This window comes from Falco naumanni, chromosome 8 (assembly GCF_017639655.2).
Source record: "Falco naumanni isolate bFalNau1 chromosome 8, bFalNau1.pat, whole genome shotgun sequence".
Taxonomy (NCBI): domain Eukaryota; kingdom Metazoa; phylum Chordata; class Aves; order Falconiformes; family Falconidae; genus Falco; species Falco naumanni.
Genome location: NC_054061.1, coordinates 39,819,362 through 39,835,228, shown reverse-complemented (window position 1 = coordinate 39,835,228; position 15,867 = coordinate 39,819,362). Strand labels below are relative to the sequence as shown.

The 15,867-nt window shown below is 60.3% G+C and overlaps 1 protein-coding gene across 4 annotated transcripts in view; it reads left to right on the top strand.

The window, feature by feature from the left end:
* NHEJ1 (non-homologous end joining factor 1) overlaps positions 1 to 12,444 on the top strand; it is a 44,572-nt gene extending 32,128 nt beyond the window's left edge. For 3 of the 4 annotated variants that reach the window (XM_040604418.1, XM_040604419.1, XM_040604417.1), the window contains exons 6-8: positions 11,234 to 11,351; positions 11,567 to 11,702; positions 11,997 to 12,444. In XM_040604418.1, the coding sequence (XP_040460352.1) occupies positions 11,234 to 11,351; positions 11,567 to 11,702; positions 11,997 to 12,213 (471 nt within the window). In that variant the 3' untranslated portion in view covers positions 12,214 to 12,444. The remainder of the gene's footprint in view (positions 1 to 11,233; positions 11,352 to 11,566; positions 11,703 to 11,996) is intronic. The other variant, XM_040604420.1, reaches the window with a different exon arrangement.
* The last annotated feature ends 3,423 nt before the right edge of the window (positions 12,445 to 15,867 follow it).

Sequence of the window (15,867 nt, the reverse complement as noted above, 5' to 3'; positions counted from 1 at the left end):
TAGGCAGGGGGCTGTAAGAAGCAGCAGTCTCTTGAGCCAGGGAGGTCTTTGCTCTTCATTGCCCATGGAGGATGGTGGGGCTTGGAGCATCATGCTGCCAGCACAGGCTGGGGTCCCTGCCCTCAAAAGCAGGGAGCAACGCAAGCTGCAGCAGATGAACCTGGCAGGACAGAGATGGATGGGGCTGAAGCGGCAAGGGGAGGTCTGCTCACCCGGGTGGAAGGGCGCAGCATGGGCCAGGGTCAGGGCCATGGCTCCTGGCTCCTCCAGCCCTCTGTGACCCCCTGCCCAGCACCTCAGGGACCCCATCCCTCCCTCCAAGGGCTGAGAAGGCAAAGGTGCCCTGACAGAGTGTTTTATTAGCAGCAGGTGCCTGAAATCCAACCCGGGGCCCAGCAATCCCTCCCCTCACCTGGAGATGAACCCATCTTGGGGGGCACAGCTGTGCAGGGTCAGGCCCCACCAGTGCCAGGATTACCCCTGCCGTAACCAGAGCGGCTCCCTGGCAGCCTGACAGGCTGGTCCTGCCGCAGGTGACAGGCGCGTAATGCCTGATTTCACAGCACTGGTGTGCTCTGTTTGGTTGTGGCAATGATCTCTCCTGCCCTGGCTGGCTCCAGCCCCTGGCTAGACCCCGACCTGCAGCTCTGTCAGCTGGGATTAGGTATAAGATTTAGGCTAAAACCTCTTTGCTCTTGGATGGAGCGATGACAGAGGAGGGAAAGCCTGGTCCATCATCTCTGGAGATGGAGCTTCTGCCCTGCCCTCCAGCCCAAGCGTGGCAGCTCCCAGACCTGCCTTCAGAGGTGGGGCAGGAGCATCTCTACTCCTGGCTGCAGCCAGCACTGGGTCTTTTCAAATGTCACAGCATCGCCATGGCTGGGAGCAAACTCCGTGTAGAAGAGGAGGGAGGCAGAGACTCCTATATCTCTCTGACTCTGAGATAATCCATGAGATGGACATAGGTCGCCGGGCCATCTGCAGCAAACCAAGCAGATGCTCCTGAGGAAGGGAGCTGAGGGGCAGGAGTGGTCCCTGCAGAAAGGCTCTCTCCCCTTTGTTGCCTGCAGCCTTGCTCCCAAAGTGCTCCTTGCTGTCTGCAGAAAGCTTGTTCCAGCAAAGCCATAGCTGGGAGGAAGAGCTGTGGGGCAGACAGCCGGCAGCCCCCTGCCCTCGGCACCTCCAAGCAAGGGGCCGGGGCTGGTTTGGCAGCAGATGAGCAGTGGTGCCCTGCGGGAGGGCTGGTGCTGGTGCCGGGGGAGTGGGTGGGTATGCAGAGCAGGATTTGTGCAGCAGCCAGGGATGCCATGGCACCCTAGCAAGCACCAGCCCTGGACTTGCAGGAGCACTGTATCTGCGCCTCGCTGTTGCACAGTGCTGTGCCCAAGCTGAGGATACTCATCACCTCCTCCTGGGGTGCACAGCCCCAACCAGCCCTCCATGAGCCCGCAAGCTTGTCCTCTCCCAGAGTGTCGCTTCCTGCTCGTCTTCCCAGACTCTGGCTTTGTTGGCTGAGCTCATTTAGCTTTGACAAAGTTTAGAGCGCGCTGGAATGCAGAATGGCTGCTGGCCTCCCTCCAGCCTAAACATCCCCACCCTGTGGTGCGACAGGAGCTGATAAGGGTGAGTGCCGCAGCAGGCAGGTATCTCGTGCCCAGCCCGCGACCTTACAGCCACATGACCTTGGAGGTTGTCATTTATCTCGTGTGTGTGCGCGCGCGAGCTGTCTCCCATCCCCAAGAAATGTTCTCAGCGTCTCTGGTTTTCTCTGCAGGCCAAACCCACATGCACGTTGCCCGAGACCAACTCCGAACAGACTCCTTTGATGAGCAGGGCTTAAATATATATTTGGCATTCCAGCGGCAGCGTGCCGAGCACGGCCAAGGGTGTGAAAGTGTTTGCTTGACAAACGCTGGGGGCTCTCGCCTCTCTGCCGGCCCTGGGGACTCCAGGAGAGAAATGTCAAGGAATTTTTCACCTCTCTGTTTTGTTTTGTGTTTGTATTTTGTTTTTCTTCTGTGAGTGCATTTTTAGCTCTGGTAAAAAGTGCCTGATTGACAGTCCCAGAGACTAAGTCTCCTGTCTTTGCTAGGATAGGGACAGTGGGAGCAAACATCCGACCCTGCTCCCCGGGGAAGAGGGAACAGCCCTGCAAGCCTTGCACTGACTCTGGAGGCTCCTGTCTCCTCTCCACTGGCCCAGTCACCTCTGTGAGGCCAGCACTGTCATGGACAGATTTGGGTACCATCAGGATGGAGATGTCCCACATCCTAGATGTCCCAGGCTGTGGTCTGCTCGCAGCTGGCCCTTTTGCAAAGAGCCTCTGTCTGCTGAGGGCAGTGTGAGGTCTCAGTCACAGGATCCTTTGTCGCCGCTCAGCTGGCCTCAGAGAGCCCTCCACCCCAGCACCATGATGTGAAGATGCCGGTGACCATTGCTCCACAGAGGATTTTGCAGCCAGTGTCCCCATGTGCCACAACACCACCTTGGGGTACGCACTGGCCACCAGGCATCTTTGGGGATGCAGAGAGGTTTTGTCACCTTGCACCTGTGCAAGGGGAGATGGAGCAAGTGGAGCAGGAGAGTGTCTCCACGGGCAGGTTGCAGGTGGACAGGCTGGATGCTTGCAGCCTCCTAAAATGATGCATGGGAGGCACTGGGAGCAGGAAGTCAAAGCCACCCTGATCTTCACTTGCCGCTCAGTTCCCTCTGGGCTGCAGCTGGCGATGGGGCAGAGGAGGCTGGTCTGTCACCAATTCCTATGTGATGCAGTATCCATGGTGGGGCTGGGACATGCAGGGCAGAGCGGGTTAGAGACCTGGGACCCTGGGCTTGGGTGGGAGCCCAGGGATGTCTCCTGCATGGGGAGGAGGAGGAAGGCAGAGCTTCCCCATGACTCCAGCCACTGTGTCCTGGGCTCGTGGGAAATGGGGAGGGGAAGCCCTGGGCAGTGGATTCAGTTTCAGAGCCCATGTCTGCAGTGCCTGCAAGAGCGGGGCGAGATCCAGGCTGACTCTTGGGGAGGGGGCTTGGGCAGCTGTGTCTGTGTGTTCCCAGCTGTCCTGAGTGTAATCCCTCACGAAAGAGAATCCCCTGCCCTGCTGCATCCCTGTTGTCTGGTGACAGTGCTGCCTGGCCCTAAATCACCTGCCTCTCCCAGCCTGATAGATCACCCTGGAAACGGGGGTGCTGTCCCCCAGGCCAGCGGAGGGAGAGGGTCTGGGGTCTGTGGGGCAGGGGTCTGGACTCTGGAGGCTGCAGAACAGGGATTAGAATGCTGGGAGCCTAACAGGGTGAGTCTTGGTGCCCTGGGGACCACAGGGCAGGGACTTGTATGGAGGGCTACCAATTTGGGGGCAAGGACTGGGTTGCTGTGAACTGTAGATGCTGAGAATGGGATACAGGGGGACTTCAGGGCAGGGTTGGGGACCCTGGGGGGATGTGGGGCTGGGAGCAGGATCTATCCCTGGGACAACGGCAGGCTTGGCTCAGGCTCCCAGAGGTTTCCTTCCTGGCCCACTGAAGAATCACTGGCTTGTCTGGTGGAGCGTGGACCTGTGGATTTCCTGGGCAGCGAGTCCCTTTTATGTGGCCACTCGCAAATTCTCATGACATCACCAGAGGCTGCTCCTCCTGGAGACAAACCCAGTGCTTTTTAGGGGTTTGCCATTCCCACTCCCACCCCCCCACCCCCCCACCCCCCTCCCCAGCCTGTGTGTTTTGGCCCGGGGGGGGCGGGGAGGCCTGGGGAACCAAGTCCAAGAGCAGCCGTTCTGGCAGGGAGATGGTGCACAGGGCTGGCGGGCAGGGGGAGGGCAGTGTGTCCCCCCTTCGTACTGAATAAACATGGGCTGGCCAAGGCTGGAGGGGGCTTTTCCAGGAGGACCACACCCCGGGGGGCTATTTTTTGCCATGAATGAAAGGGCTGTGTGCTCGCAGGGCAGCCTGGCCTGCTGCCGCTGCTGCTCTGCACCGAGAGCTCGCCTGACACTCAATCCTGTTGCCTGGCCAGGGACCAACATCTGCGCTGAGCAGCTGGGTACTGCCCGCGGGACACCTGGGCACCGGCACAGCTGGGCACTGTCGGAGGGACACCTGGGCACCGCACAGCTGGGCACTGCCTGCAGGGACACTGACAGGCTGCTGGGGCTAGGAAACATGGGCTGTCATAGAGCGGGGGGAAGCGATAGTGACTCAGTGGCTGTGACAGTACCAGGGCCACTGGGGCATGTCAGAGCCAGCCCTGCCAGGGCCGTGTGCCAGGGGAGCCACCTGCACCAGCCCAGGGGTGAGGCCTGCTGCCCCCCTGCCCCATGCAGCAATGCTTCCTGCTGCAGTTTCGGGTGATGGTGGGGCAGCATCCCCAGGAGCTGTCTCTTCGGCTGCACCTGTATTTGGGAGGAACTGCAAAGACACTGGGGTGGAGCAGTTGTTGCCTCCTGATTAGCCCAGTCCTGAACGCACCCAGATTCCCCCCCAAACCCCTAATCCCTCCTGGCTCAGCTCCAGCTTCTGCTCTGGGCCCTGTTAGCTCAGCTAATCCTTTGTGTGCTGGGTTTAGGGATGTGCTGGGTGCAGCATCCCCCTGGGTCTCCCCTGCCATCCCAAGATTTCACTTCTCAAGGGGTCTACAGGCTGCTTTGCCAGTCCCCAGCCATGACCCATGCTCCTGCCGCCTCTACCAGCCCCGCTGCCCCATGGGTCCCAGAGGAGCCGCAAGTGTGCCCATGAATGAGTGGCCTGTCCTCACCGGGTGGAGACGGGGTGCTGGATCCCACCCCTCTCTGTTCCTTATCACCACACAGCATCCTTGTGATTCACTAGGTGTGGCTCCCTTTCCATCATCCCACTTTGCAGGAAATTTCCCGGCCAGCCCCCCACAAGCCCTGTGCCATAATAACAAGCTGGGATGAGCTGGCCGGTCTTCCTGAGCAACCCTAGAATAACAAACCAGGGCGATGTGTCCAGCTTTCCTGGACAGACAATAATAAACCCTCATGAGCTGGCATGCTTTGCAGAGGAACCCTACAATAATAAGCCTGTGTGATGTGTCCATATCCATCGAGCCACCCTACAATAACAAGACAGTGCAAGCCACCCAACTTCCTCACAGAGAAGAGGGGTCCCTGAGCTGTCCCCATGGGACAGGAGGGACCCTGGCCACCAGGTCTTCATGTCTTCTGCTCCTGAGCTTGCCCAGGCCCTCTCCTGCCTGCATTGGCCCCTGGAGGAGGCACCCCATGCCAGTGTTGGGTCAGGATGGCAGAGGTGATGCCAGTAGGTGCCATCAACCTGCGGCTTTGCCTTCCTGGAAGCCAGCATCAAGTCCTCACAAGTCCTGGCATGCTGGGACCTGCTGCTCTTCAGGGCATCCTCATTGCCCAGCTCCCTTCCCAAATTGGCACCCAATGTCAGCTGCTCCAGAGGCTCTCCTGCTGTCACCCCACAGACTGCTGGACAGGATGACAAGTGCCCATGATCAGGCTGGAGCTGGGGGTGCCACCGGCAGTGGCATTCAGCCCCTGGGTAGCCATGTCCAGCTCCTTGCAGGGTCACCCAGGTAGGGAAGCAAGCCTATAACAAGGGCTGCTCTGCTGGACCCCACTCTTTTTCAGGGAGTTTGTTGGCACTTGGACAGTGGGACGGCTCAGATGCCTATGGGTTTGCTGTGGGATGGCCTCTCTCTAAATGTGATGGGGTAGGGGCTGTGCCCACTGGGGGCTGGAACCCCTCATGTCCCCCAGACCTCTGCCAAGCCCCAGGCTGCTGCTGGTGGGCTGGTCCCTGAGGAGGAGATGCTGCAGCCTCCTGCGCTACCTCTGCACTGCCGCTGACCCTCCTTTTTCTGGGATTTATCCCTGGAAGCTGGAAGCAGCAGTGGGTCGGCAGGGCAGGACACCCGCTCCAGCATGCCCGCATCAGGGGGACCCGCATCCACCCCAGCAGAGCAGCAGCACAATGCAGAGCCCCTGCTGCCACTGCACCCCTCTGCTCAGTGTCTGCGAGAAAAGCTGTAACCCAAGCTGCTAAAACAGCACAAGGAGAAAAGAAAAGGGTATTGAGTGGCGGGGCTGCTGCGGTCACCAGCCAGCATAGACTGCTGGTTGTTAAGCGGGTGCCTTGCTTGCAAAGGCTGCCTTGATGAAGTGTGAGACAGCACTTACGGAGGGACGCGGGCAGGCATTCTCGCTCCATCTTCCGCTCACAGTGCCGCTCTTTATGCGCCTGACATTTGCTTGCTGGAAAGGCCCCGAAAGTCAGGGGGAAAGGAAAACATTGCCTGCAGCAGGGCCAGAGCGGCACTGGGAGGAGTGCCGTGCCGTGCTGAGCTGGGCTGAGTTGGGCTGGGATGCTTGGCCGTCCTGGCCTCACCACCCGCTCTTCCCCGGGGTGACCCCTTCACCTCTCGGCAGCTCTCCGGCTGCCTTTCCCTGCCGGCACCACTGCTTCCTGCCAGGTGTGCTCAGCCTGGCTCCCTGCCTGGGAAGCCCTGGCCATCCTGCCCCTGTCTGCTCCACAGGCGGGCTGGCAGCACCGCCAGCTCTCCTAGCTGCTGCTGCTGCACGTCCCCAGGAGCATGCATGGTATGGGGTGATGGGGACAGTGCAAGCTGAGGGCAGGTTCCTCAGTCATCTGTGGTTGGAGTACGAAGTGCACCACCAGGGACTGCTCCAGGCTGAGGTGAGCATCTGCAAGCAGATCCAAGGACTGGAGGAGCTGAGGAAAGGCATCGGTGATCAGTGTGAGGCAGCTCAGGGTGCTTTGGGGCAGATCTGGCCCCGGGGAGAGGGTCCCTCCCTAGGGAGCTGGGGTGGGACACCAGGCTGATATGTCCTGCTCCATCCTGGGGGGATGAGCTGCCCCTTTCCTTGCCCTTGATCCCAGCTGGAAGAGAGTAGTTCAACCCCCTCCATCTGTATCCTCCCACAGGCAGATCCTGGCAGGATCCCATAGTCCAGTGTTGTTGGCAGAGGCTGGGTGAGCAGCTAGCACAGATCTGCGCTTACCTACCTGGATCCCAGGGTGGATCCCCAGCCTGACTGACACTGGCACAGCCATGAGTAGGAATGCCCAGCGTGCATCCAGCGAGCCATGCCAGCCCTGTTGCCAGGAGCGTGGACAAAGCTCATGGCAGGGGAAAGCACTGGGGGTAGCCTGTCCACAAGGCACAGGAATGCCACAGCCATGGAGCACTTCCCCTGCCCACCGTGGGCTGCTGCAGCATCGCCAGGCTTCGCCCATGCTGGCATGGCAGCAGCTGTGCCCATCACCAGAGAGGTGGTGCACAGTTCCTGGGCTGCTGCTCCACCACGCTGCTTCCGCAGAGCCTGCTGGCGGGGGGAGCCCAGGGAAGCCATGCCCCCCCCCCAGCCCACACCCCTTGGCTCCCAGCCCTGGCAGGAATTATTAAGTGTGCCCCTGTGGAGCATGTGCTGAGGCTGGCCACGGGAATGTGGGCAGATCTGACATACAAGCCACAGCAGCCAGGCTGTAATTTCCAAACAGGCCCCATTCGCTCTGTTTTCCAGTTAAAAATATATTAAAAAATAGGAATGTGGGGTTTGTAGCAAAGAATGTTGGTAACCGCTTCGAACGTCTGGTGTGATAATGAAAGGGTCAGTCCCCAGCTTTGAGCAGGACCGATTTAGACTCTGGTGCTTGGCACCGGTGTGGGGGCCCAGCACGGTCCATCCTGCCTGCAACCCCGCCTCGGGCCTGGGCCAGGGGAAGGTGATGCTTCTGCACTGGTGGCACAGTGCTGGGTTGGGTGACGTGCCCCTCCTGCTCACACTGTAAGAGGGCATCTAAAGCGCCGTCCTTTATGGCCTCTTGAGAAGGGAGTCTGGTCAGGGGTGGGTGAAGGCAGGATGGCTGGAAGCTGGGTGCTGTACCTTGCCCACCACTGGCCCTGCCACCCCCCTGCACTGGGGTACAGCCCCATAGCAGAGCCCTCTGGGATGGGGGGCATTGAGAAAGGCTGCAGTCCAGCTCTCCATGAGCAGCCCCCACAGCTGCGGGGCTGCTGGTGGGCACAGCTCGCTCCGGGTGCAAGGTCAGGTGCCTGCTCTGCTTCGCTGGGGCAGCTCCCCCAAGCTGGGCTAATCGCAGTTCAGGGTGTGCTTCTGAGCTTCCCATGCCGCTGCTGCAGCCTTGAGTCACTCCTGATAGCAGGGCATCCCTCTTGGCCTTGTGGCCAGGTAGTCATAACACACGGGGCAAGTTGTGCCAGCTCCCTGGGCATCGCTCCCCAGTGCCCGGTGAGCCACGTCATGGCCATCACTCCCCCAGGTGCCAGCTCGCTGCTTGTGCCACTCCCCGGACCTCAGGCATCATGTTTATCCTGGAGATGGGTAATCTGAGAAAAACAAGTCACTGGAGGCCAGGGCTGATGTTGGAGCGGGGGCAACAAGTTGGCTGCAGTGGCGTTGAGTTCAGGGATGTGCTGGGGCAGTGGGGCAAGGAGGGAGGGGAGAGTCACCGGTACCCAGGGCTTGTCCCCCCTACAGCCCCTTCTGAGGACACCTCCTTGTCCCTCTCAGCCTCCGGGGCCATCAGGTGGCCGGTGGCTGGCACAGCACGCTCTGTTGCCTGCTGAGTCACGGCTCTGCAGGGAAATGCTTCCAGCTCTAGTTATAAACCCATTTCCCTTCGGGATTGTGAAGAGCAGCCCTCCCACCCCGGCATTGGCCAGCTCCGGCGGCCCGATGGCTCTGAGCCTCTGTCTGGGCTTGAGCCACTGGGAAGGGCAGTGTCAGGGGGCAGCCGGTGACTCCCACATTCCACCCCAGGCTTGCCAAAGCTGTGACCTTCCTGGAAACATGGGCAGCGGGTGCCCTGCACCTGCAGACCCCTGTGCCATCCCGGATTCCCATCTTACCCCGGGGGATACTTGTGGTGCCGGGTACCCTTCTCCCAGCTCCTCCTCAGGGTGGTACCCCAGTCAGTGTGTGTGTGCCAGTCTCGGGGACACTGAGTGGTTGCAAGCATGGTGGGAACTCCACAGCATTCCCCTGTCCCCAGGGTCACCATGGGAGCACTGTGCTGGCTCTGGGCAGCTGGGCCTAAGCACCAAGAGAGCAGCTGCCCTGCCTGGATTGTCACCTGGATGCTGGGAAGAGGAGCAGCCTGAACAGCCCTGGGGCTCAGGGCATGTCCCAGGTCACCCTGCACTGCAGCCTGCAGCCTGGCTGGGCTGGAGCAGAAGCGGGTGGGCAGCACCCTACACCTGGATGCACAGACTGCCCCATAGCCCTGGAACCCCCTGGAGACCCCTTGGTGGCAGGAAGAGGAGGTGGGCAGCAGACTAGTGGCACCCAGGGCCAGGTGGCCCTGCGGGGGACTCTCTTGCCCTCCCCAGGGCATTGACCCATGCAGTGCTATCTAGTACACTTTGCTCACTCCGCCACTGTTCCTGGCTTTCCTGGGAGCTGCTGTTTGCTTTTCTCTGAATTATGACTCCAGCTTGTGCCTTTGATCTGAGCTGTGTCAGCCATCCGTTGCCAGCCCCTCTCCTGCCTTTGAAGTGCAGTCGCCTTCCCAGCCTCGGATGCTGCTTTTGCAACCTCGGGTGCAACCCAGGCCCCATGGAGCGAGACACCCAGGGCAAGAGCATCCCCAGGGTGTTCAAGGTGCTCAGCATCCCTCCTCCTCCCCTGGGACCTTGTGATAGGCCAGCATAGCTCATGGCTCAGATGCCGGGCAAGGAGTCATTGAGAGAGGTGTTTGCCCAGTGGCAAGCAATCCTGGGGATGCTTGCAGGGCGCTGGGACCAGAGCACCACTCCCTCCTGTGGTGGTGGGCAGGGACACAGGAGATCCTGCACAGAAGCTGGCCAAAAAGCAGACGCCGGTGCCATGCATGTCCTACAGCTGATGGGCTTTTCATGCCCGCAGCTCCGGAGGCGGGATGAGACCTGCACAGAAGGCACCATTGTGGGCACCAGCCAACCCATCCTGGCATCAGCTTTGCCCCCTCCTCGCATCCCGCAGGGAGCAGCGCCGGGGGGGGGGAGGGGGGGGGGCGCTCAACCTACCCTTTCTGCCACTGAGAAGCTGGGGCCAGGCTTTGGACTCTGGCCTTGAGTGGGTCTGTGCGTCCCCATCCCCTCCCCACTCCCCTGCCCCAGAGAGGATCCAGCTTTATCTGTTACACTTTGTTCTGCTGTCTGGGTGTGGAGCGGAGCAGAGATTAGTGTGTAGACCTTTGGCACACACACACACGCACAGGCACACTGCCACACAACCAGCGATGCATGCACACGGGGGGCCAGGCTCATCTACACACAGCCCCCATGCATGCAAGCATACTCACATTTGCCTGCACGTGTGCATCCATACTCTGCCTCACGCACCCCTGCGCAGGCACCCCCTTCAGGGCACACACACGTTTCCCCATCCCTGCCTGTGTGTGTTTGCTGGCTGTGTGCTGCATTAGGTTCCCAGTGGAGCATGGCGCTTGCCCAGCCCGCCGTCATGAGAGCCAAGGTCCCCCATGCACAGCAGCATGGTCCAGAGAGTGAGGGCGGCATCACACAGACCTGATGGGGGTGGGGGGGGGGGTGGGGGGCAGGAGGAGCAGGGCATCCCTGGGCGGAAGAAGCCTGGACTGCAGAAAAAAATGTGGGCGGGCAGGAGGCAGGAACTGCCTTGGCAGCCTGGGAGCAAACTTGGGCATCCCTCATCTCACAGTCACATTGCCCTCACTCACCATGGGGCCACCAGGGATGGCTTGGGCTGCCTGCACAGATATTGCTGGAAGCAGTAATGGCAGGCAGGGCTCCCCACCAACCTCATGGCGAGGTCCTGCCCCTGCCAAAGGCTTGCTGTCCTTATCTGCAGCCCCAGCGCTGCTCCTGCCAGGGAAGCCATAGCCCTTCCCCGTGTGATCTTATCTCCCGCGTTTCATGAATGATTTGCAAGCCTCCACAGTCTGCCTCTGAATGGGAAGGCAGCCCACTGGCTGGAGCAGGTGTGCGGGTGCGTGCACACATGCATCTGTATGTGTATGTGTGCAAGGCTGGGGAGCAGCCACGTCCTGCCCAGTGCCAGAGCTGGCTGGCCCCGCAAGCTGTGCCGCAGTGCCTGGGGTGAAGCAGATGGAGTCCGATGGGCAGAGGGGATGCACAGCCCCTTCTCTGCCCCTCTGTGGCACCGTGGCAGGGTGTCCTGGCAGGAGCCAGCCCCTGGCGAGTGATTTCCTGGCAGGGTGATGGTGCCTCTGCTCTCTCCCACAGAGCCTGCCCCTGATCTGCGGTGTGGGAGAAGGGCAGGCATTTGCCTCCACTCTGCGGCAGCTCTACATGGCAGTGATGCAGCAGGAGGCCAAGCAGGCTCTGAAACGGCAGCATTCAGGTGAGAAGCTCTTTGGCTGTGGGATGGGGAGTGTGTGAAGCACCCAGCCCCCTGCAGCTGAGCGCCCATCCCAGGGAAAGGGGAGAGGGGCCCTGGGCACAGCTTACCCCATGCAACAGTCTCCCCCTTTGCTTTCTCCCCGTGGGCTGAGCTCCCCGACCCAGGCACCCTTCCTGGTGTGGGTTTGGGCAATGCCCTGTGCTCCCTCATTTCAGTCCCAAATTGTGTCTCTTTCTGCTGCTACCAGAAGATGCTGAGGGCCCAGCACCCACTGCAGAAACCACAGGGCACCCCCACCTGCTGCCTCCATCCCAGGAGGATGAAACGGCATCTTCCAGCAAGGCAACCACGGTGAGTGCAGCTCTAGAAATAGCCTCTCCATACCAATGGCAGGATGGGGCTTGCACCTCGATTCCCTACTCGCATCCCAGCCCCATGCCCCTCTGGGATGGGCTGGGTGTCCCAGCTTGATTCCTAGCCCATCCTAGCCCATGCACTCTGGCTGGGGAGCACGTGTGGTTTGCACTCCTGTGTATGGTACGCATTCCCCCACAGGGATGACGGGGGTGTCACTGCTTGCAGATGTACACCCATCCTGTGTAACCCCCTTGGGGGGGACTGACACTGCCTCCCCTTTGCTTCCAGCTGGCCTCCTCCCCAGCTCAGAAACCCAGGCAGCCTGTGGCCAAGGCCAAGCCAAAGAAGGCGAAGGGGCTTTTTAGCTGAAAGACCGCTGCCACCCACCCTGAGGGTCTCTGCTCCCCCCAGCATCCAAGAGAAGCAGTGCAGAGCACCCATGCATCTTCTGCCTCCTCTCCTGCATTTCCTGGTGGACCCTGTCCTGGTCATGGTCCCCTCCTGAGGTGTCTCCAGCTGTGGAGATGGGGTGTCTCCTTTCTTCACCATTGTCTCAGGAACTTTTCTACCTCTTCCCTGGAGCAGAACTTGCCCAGGCTGCCTTGTGGTTGAGCCAGTGATGGACCTGGGGTGAGTGGGAGGGATGCTGCTGGGCAGGTTGGGACAGCTGGGACTCTGGCAGGACTATGGGGTTTGGATGCTCTTGTGTGGGTTTGCAATAAAGGACTGTGGGTGAGATTCCCTCTCCTCTTGCTCTGTCCCCCCTAGGCCTGTAATGTCCAGGCAAGGGTGCAATCCTTGTTGTGGCTGGGTCCTGCTGAGGTCAGTCCTGATGTTCCAGGGGCTTGCAGCAGCTCTGGACAGTGAGGAGGTGACAGCAGCTCATTGTTGGGGGGCAGGTTGGCAGCTCCCAGACCATGCTGTGCCTCATCCTGAGCAGCAGTATGTGGGGTGGGGTGTACAGGAGGGGACCCCTGAGATCCTGGGGGCACAGCATACTGGAGGGGGCTGGGGCCCACATTCTCCTTGTCCCATGCTGGGGACACACCACGTGCTGGTGCCTGGAGCCAGGTGAAGCCCTTGTAGTAGCAGGTTGGCAAAGGCATCCTGGCCGGGCTGAGGGGCACCCTCCATTTGCAGGCAGCTCCCCCAGAGTTAGTGGGCAGGTGATAGGGGGTTAATCCATGCTCTGACCTCCAAGGAGCAGGGGACAACCGAGCCACTGACACGCTGAAAGCTCCCAGGCTTGGGAGCAGCCCTGGAGCAGGTTGTGGATGCTCCCTGGACACCGAGCACAACCCACACCCCATCCATCCATCCATCCATCTACCCACCCACCCATCCATCCATTAACCCCTGCTCTCCTTTTCCAGCCCTTGTGCCTACATGCTTCCTTTGGGGCTGGGACTCTACTCCTGTGTCCCAGCCAAGTCCTAAAACAGCAGGCAGAGTGAGGCAGCACTGCTGCAGGTAGGCTGCAGCCCATGGTGCTGCTCTCCTGGGATAGGGACCTGTGCCCCTGGCTGCCCTGCTCCCCTGGGCTGGGCCGGCCACAGTCATGCTGCCGGCTCTCCTGGGTGGCAAGGGGGAAACAAAAACATCCGGAGCAGCCCCTGTGTCTGTGGAAGGGGAATGAAAGGGCCTTTGCTGGGCCACAGCAGGCCAGTCCCAGGGCGAGAGCAGCTGGTTGCTTTTTATATTTCCTCTCCGAGGGAGCAGCATACGAGGCAGGGTGGGTGGTGAGAAGGGGAAGCCATGGGATGGGGAGCTTGTACTGACAGCCTTAACTATGTATCCTGCCTTCTCCCATCTGCCAGGATCTTACCCTAGCTGCTTTGGATCTTCCTGCCAGGCACAGCTGGGAAGAGGGGTAGGACTGGGGGCAGCAGGAGTTTAGCAGCTCTCCATTTCATGTGTCTTCCGTTACCAGGCTGTCCCCTGGTGCAACCCCTGCTCCATCCATGTGAGCTCCATCTCCTGGCCTGGGAGCTGCTCTGTTCCAAGCCATGTCCCTCAGCTCCGTGCTGGGTCTGGGGTTTGTGCTGCTCCTCCATGCAGTCCAGCATGTGCAGGAGGAGAGTATATCACCCCAGTAAGGGCATCTGGCTTGTCTGCTCCCTTTGGGGCTGAGGGGACATTGCGTGGTGAGGGCACATTCCCATCCCGGCTGTGCCAGTGGCTGGTGGACTCTATAGGGGAGTGGGTGTACAAACCAGCACCTGCACCCCCAGGTTGTCCTGGCTACCTGCTGCACCTGGGCTATGTCTCTGCTTCTGTCTGGAGTGCTTAGCTCAGGGGAGCCAGTCCCAGGGATGCTGCAGGCGTGTTGCTCAAGAGCTCTGTCGTGCTGCAGAGTAAGTTCCCCCAGAGTGCCCTGTGGCCCTGTGCCCCAGGGATGGGCAAGCACCACAGTGGGCATGGACTGGTGGTAAAGACCAGCTGCAGAGACTGATCCTGCTCCACTTACCCTGCTCCCAAGGCAGGGGAAGGTGGAGATGCAGGAGCATGGATGCAGGGTAAATAAAAGCAGGAGAGTGAAGACATCAGCGGGAAAAAGAGTTCTGCTGATACCCCCCAGGCCACTGCAGGGACCGTGGCCCCCAGGACTCCAGTGTGGGCCTGCCAGTGCCTCCCTGGCCCAAGTTGCCACCAGCTCTAGGGAATGTCACCACCTATTGTCCCGTCCTGTCCCGCTGGGGTCTCCTTCCCTGTCCCCACCCCCTCCTCCCTGGAGCCGGCTGGATTTGAGCTCCCGACACACATTAAAGGCCACAAGTTCGGCCTCGGCCTCCATAAATTTGATTCCATAAATATTAGTTTTCGCAGGGTTTAATGAAGCCGTTATGCCGGGCACGGCCCAGCACCCCGACCCGTGCCCTTAATAAGGGCTCTGTGGCCTCGATTAAAGGGACCTTTCAATCGCTGTCAAGTATTTTTAGAAAAGGAAAAGAAAAAAAAAATAGAGAGAGAGAGAGGAGAAGAAGACGACCAAGGCAGCGAATAGGGAGAGGAAAATCCCAAACCCGTCCAGTGCAAAAATAGAGAAATAGCACCACCTAGACTGCATCGCCTGGCTCCACCGCCCGCTTGCCCGCTCGCCCTGCGCAGCGCCAGGCTCCGGGCAGCCTCCCGGGGCCTTGTGCCAGCCCCGTGCCCCCACCCCGGGCAGCCTTGGTAGCCCAGCGAGGGGTCTGCGGGATGCTGCCGTCCTGCTTGGGCCAGGGGTAGAGGGATGCGGTGGTGGGGAGAGCTGCGGTGCAGAGGAAGGAGGGACTTGGGCACAGTCGGGACGCAGGCATGAGCAGTGTGTGGTGGCCGGGTGTCCCAGTGGTGCCTGAGGGTGGCTGAGTGCTGTGGGAGATGCCATGTGATACAGGGATGGACGCTGCTTCTCTCCCACCTCCACTGGAGGTAATTTCTCCCTGTGACTTAGTGTTGTGGCAGCAAGCATCCCTTCCCACCAGCTCCCCGAGCAGAAATATGTTGTGTGTGTCCCCTCCCATCCCAAGTAGAAATCTCCTGTCACCCCCTGGTTAGGTGGACCCTGTCACAGCCTCCAGCCGTCTCCCCACACACTGAGCTCTGGCTGCCCTGTCATGCTGGGGGCTCCTGTCCCACCTGGCCACATGTGCCGGTGGGCTTTGCCTGGTAGTGACACAGGCTGGCACTGGAAATGCTGCAAGGAGAGGTGACGGACTCTGCACCCAGTGACAGGACACTGTCACTGCTCACTGTGGCCAGGATACCGCGGCCCCTGCATGGGTAGGAGGGGCTGTCATGGACAAACTCAGCTCCCTGTCTGCCTGGGTCTCTGTGGAACGTGAGTGTATGAACGAGGGCAGGGCTAGGCTGCTTGCTGTCAGCCTGGAGCTGCTGGGCAGGGGACAGACACCTGTGACATGCACGCTGCATGCTGGCAGTCTGCAGAAGTTATTTGGAGGTCTGGGTTTGGGACATTGGCAGCCATAGGGCACTTCTGCACCCCCTGGATGTGCTGCACCCCCTGGACTTAGCACCAACGCAGACAATCCTGTTCCCCACTCCCTTGTGGCAATGAAGGACAAAGTGGAAAGCTGCACTCATTCCTTTGGTGGGAGTACGAACTAGCCTGGAGAACCCTGTGAACCTACCTAGTCCAGGCTCTGATTTTCCTGTGACA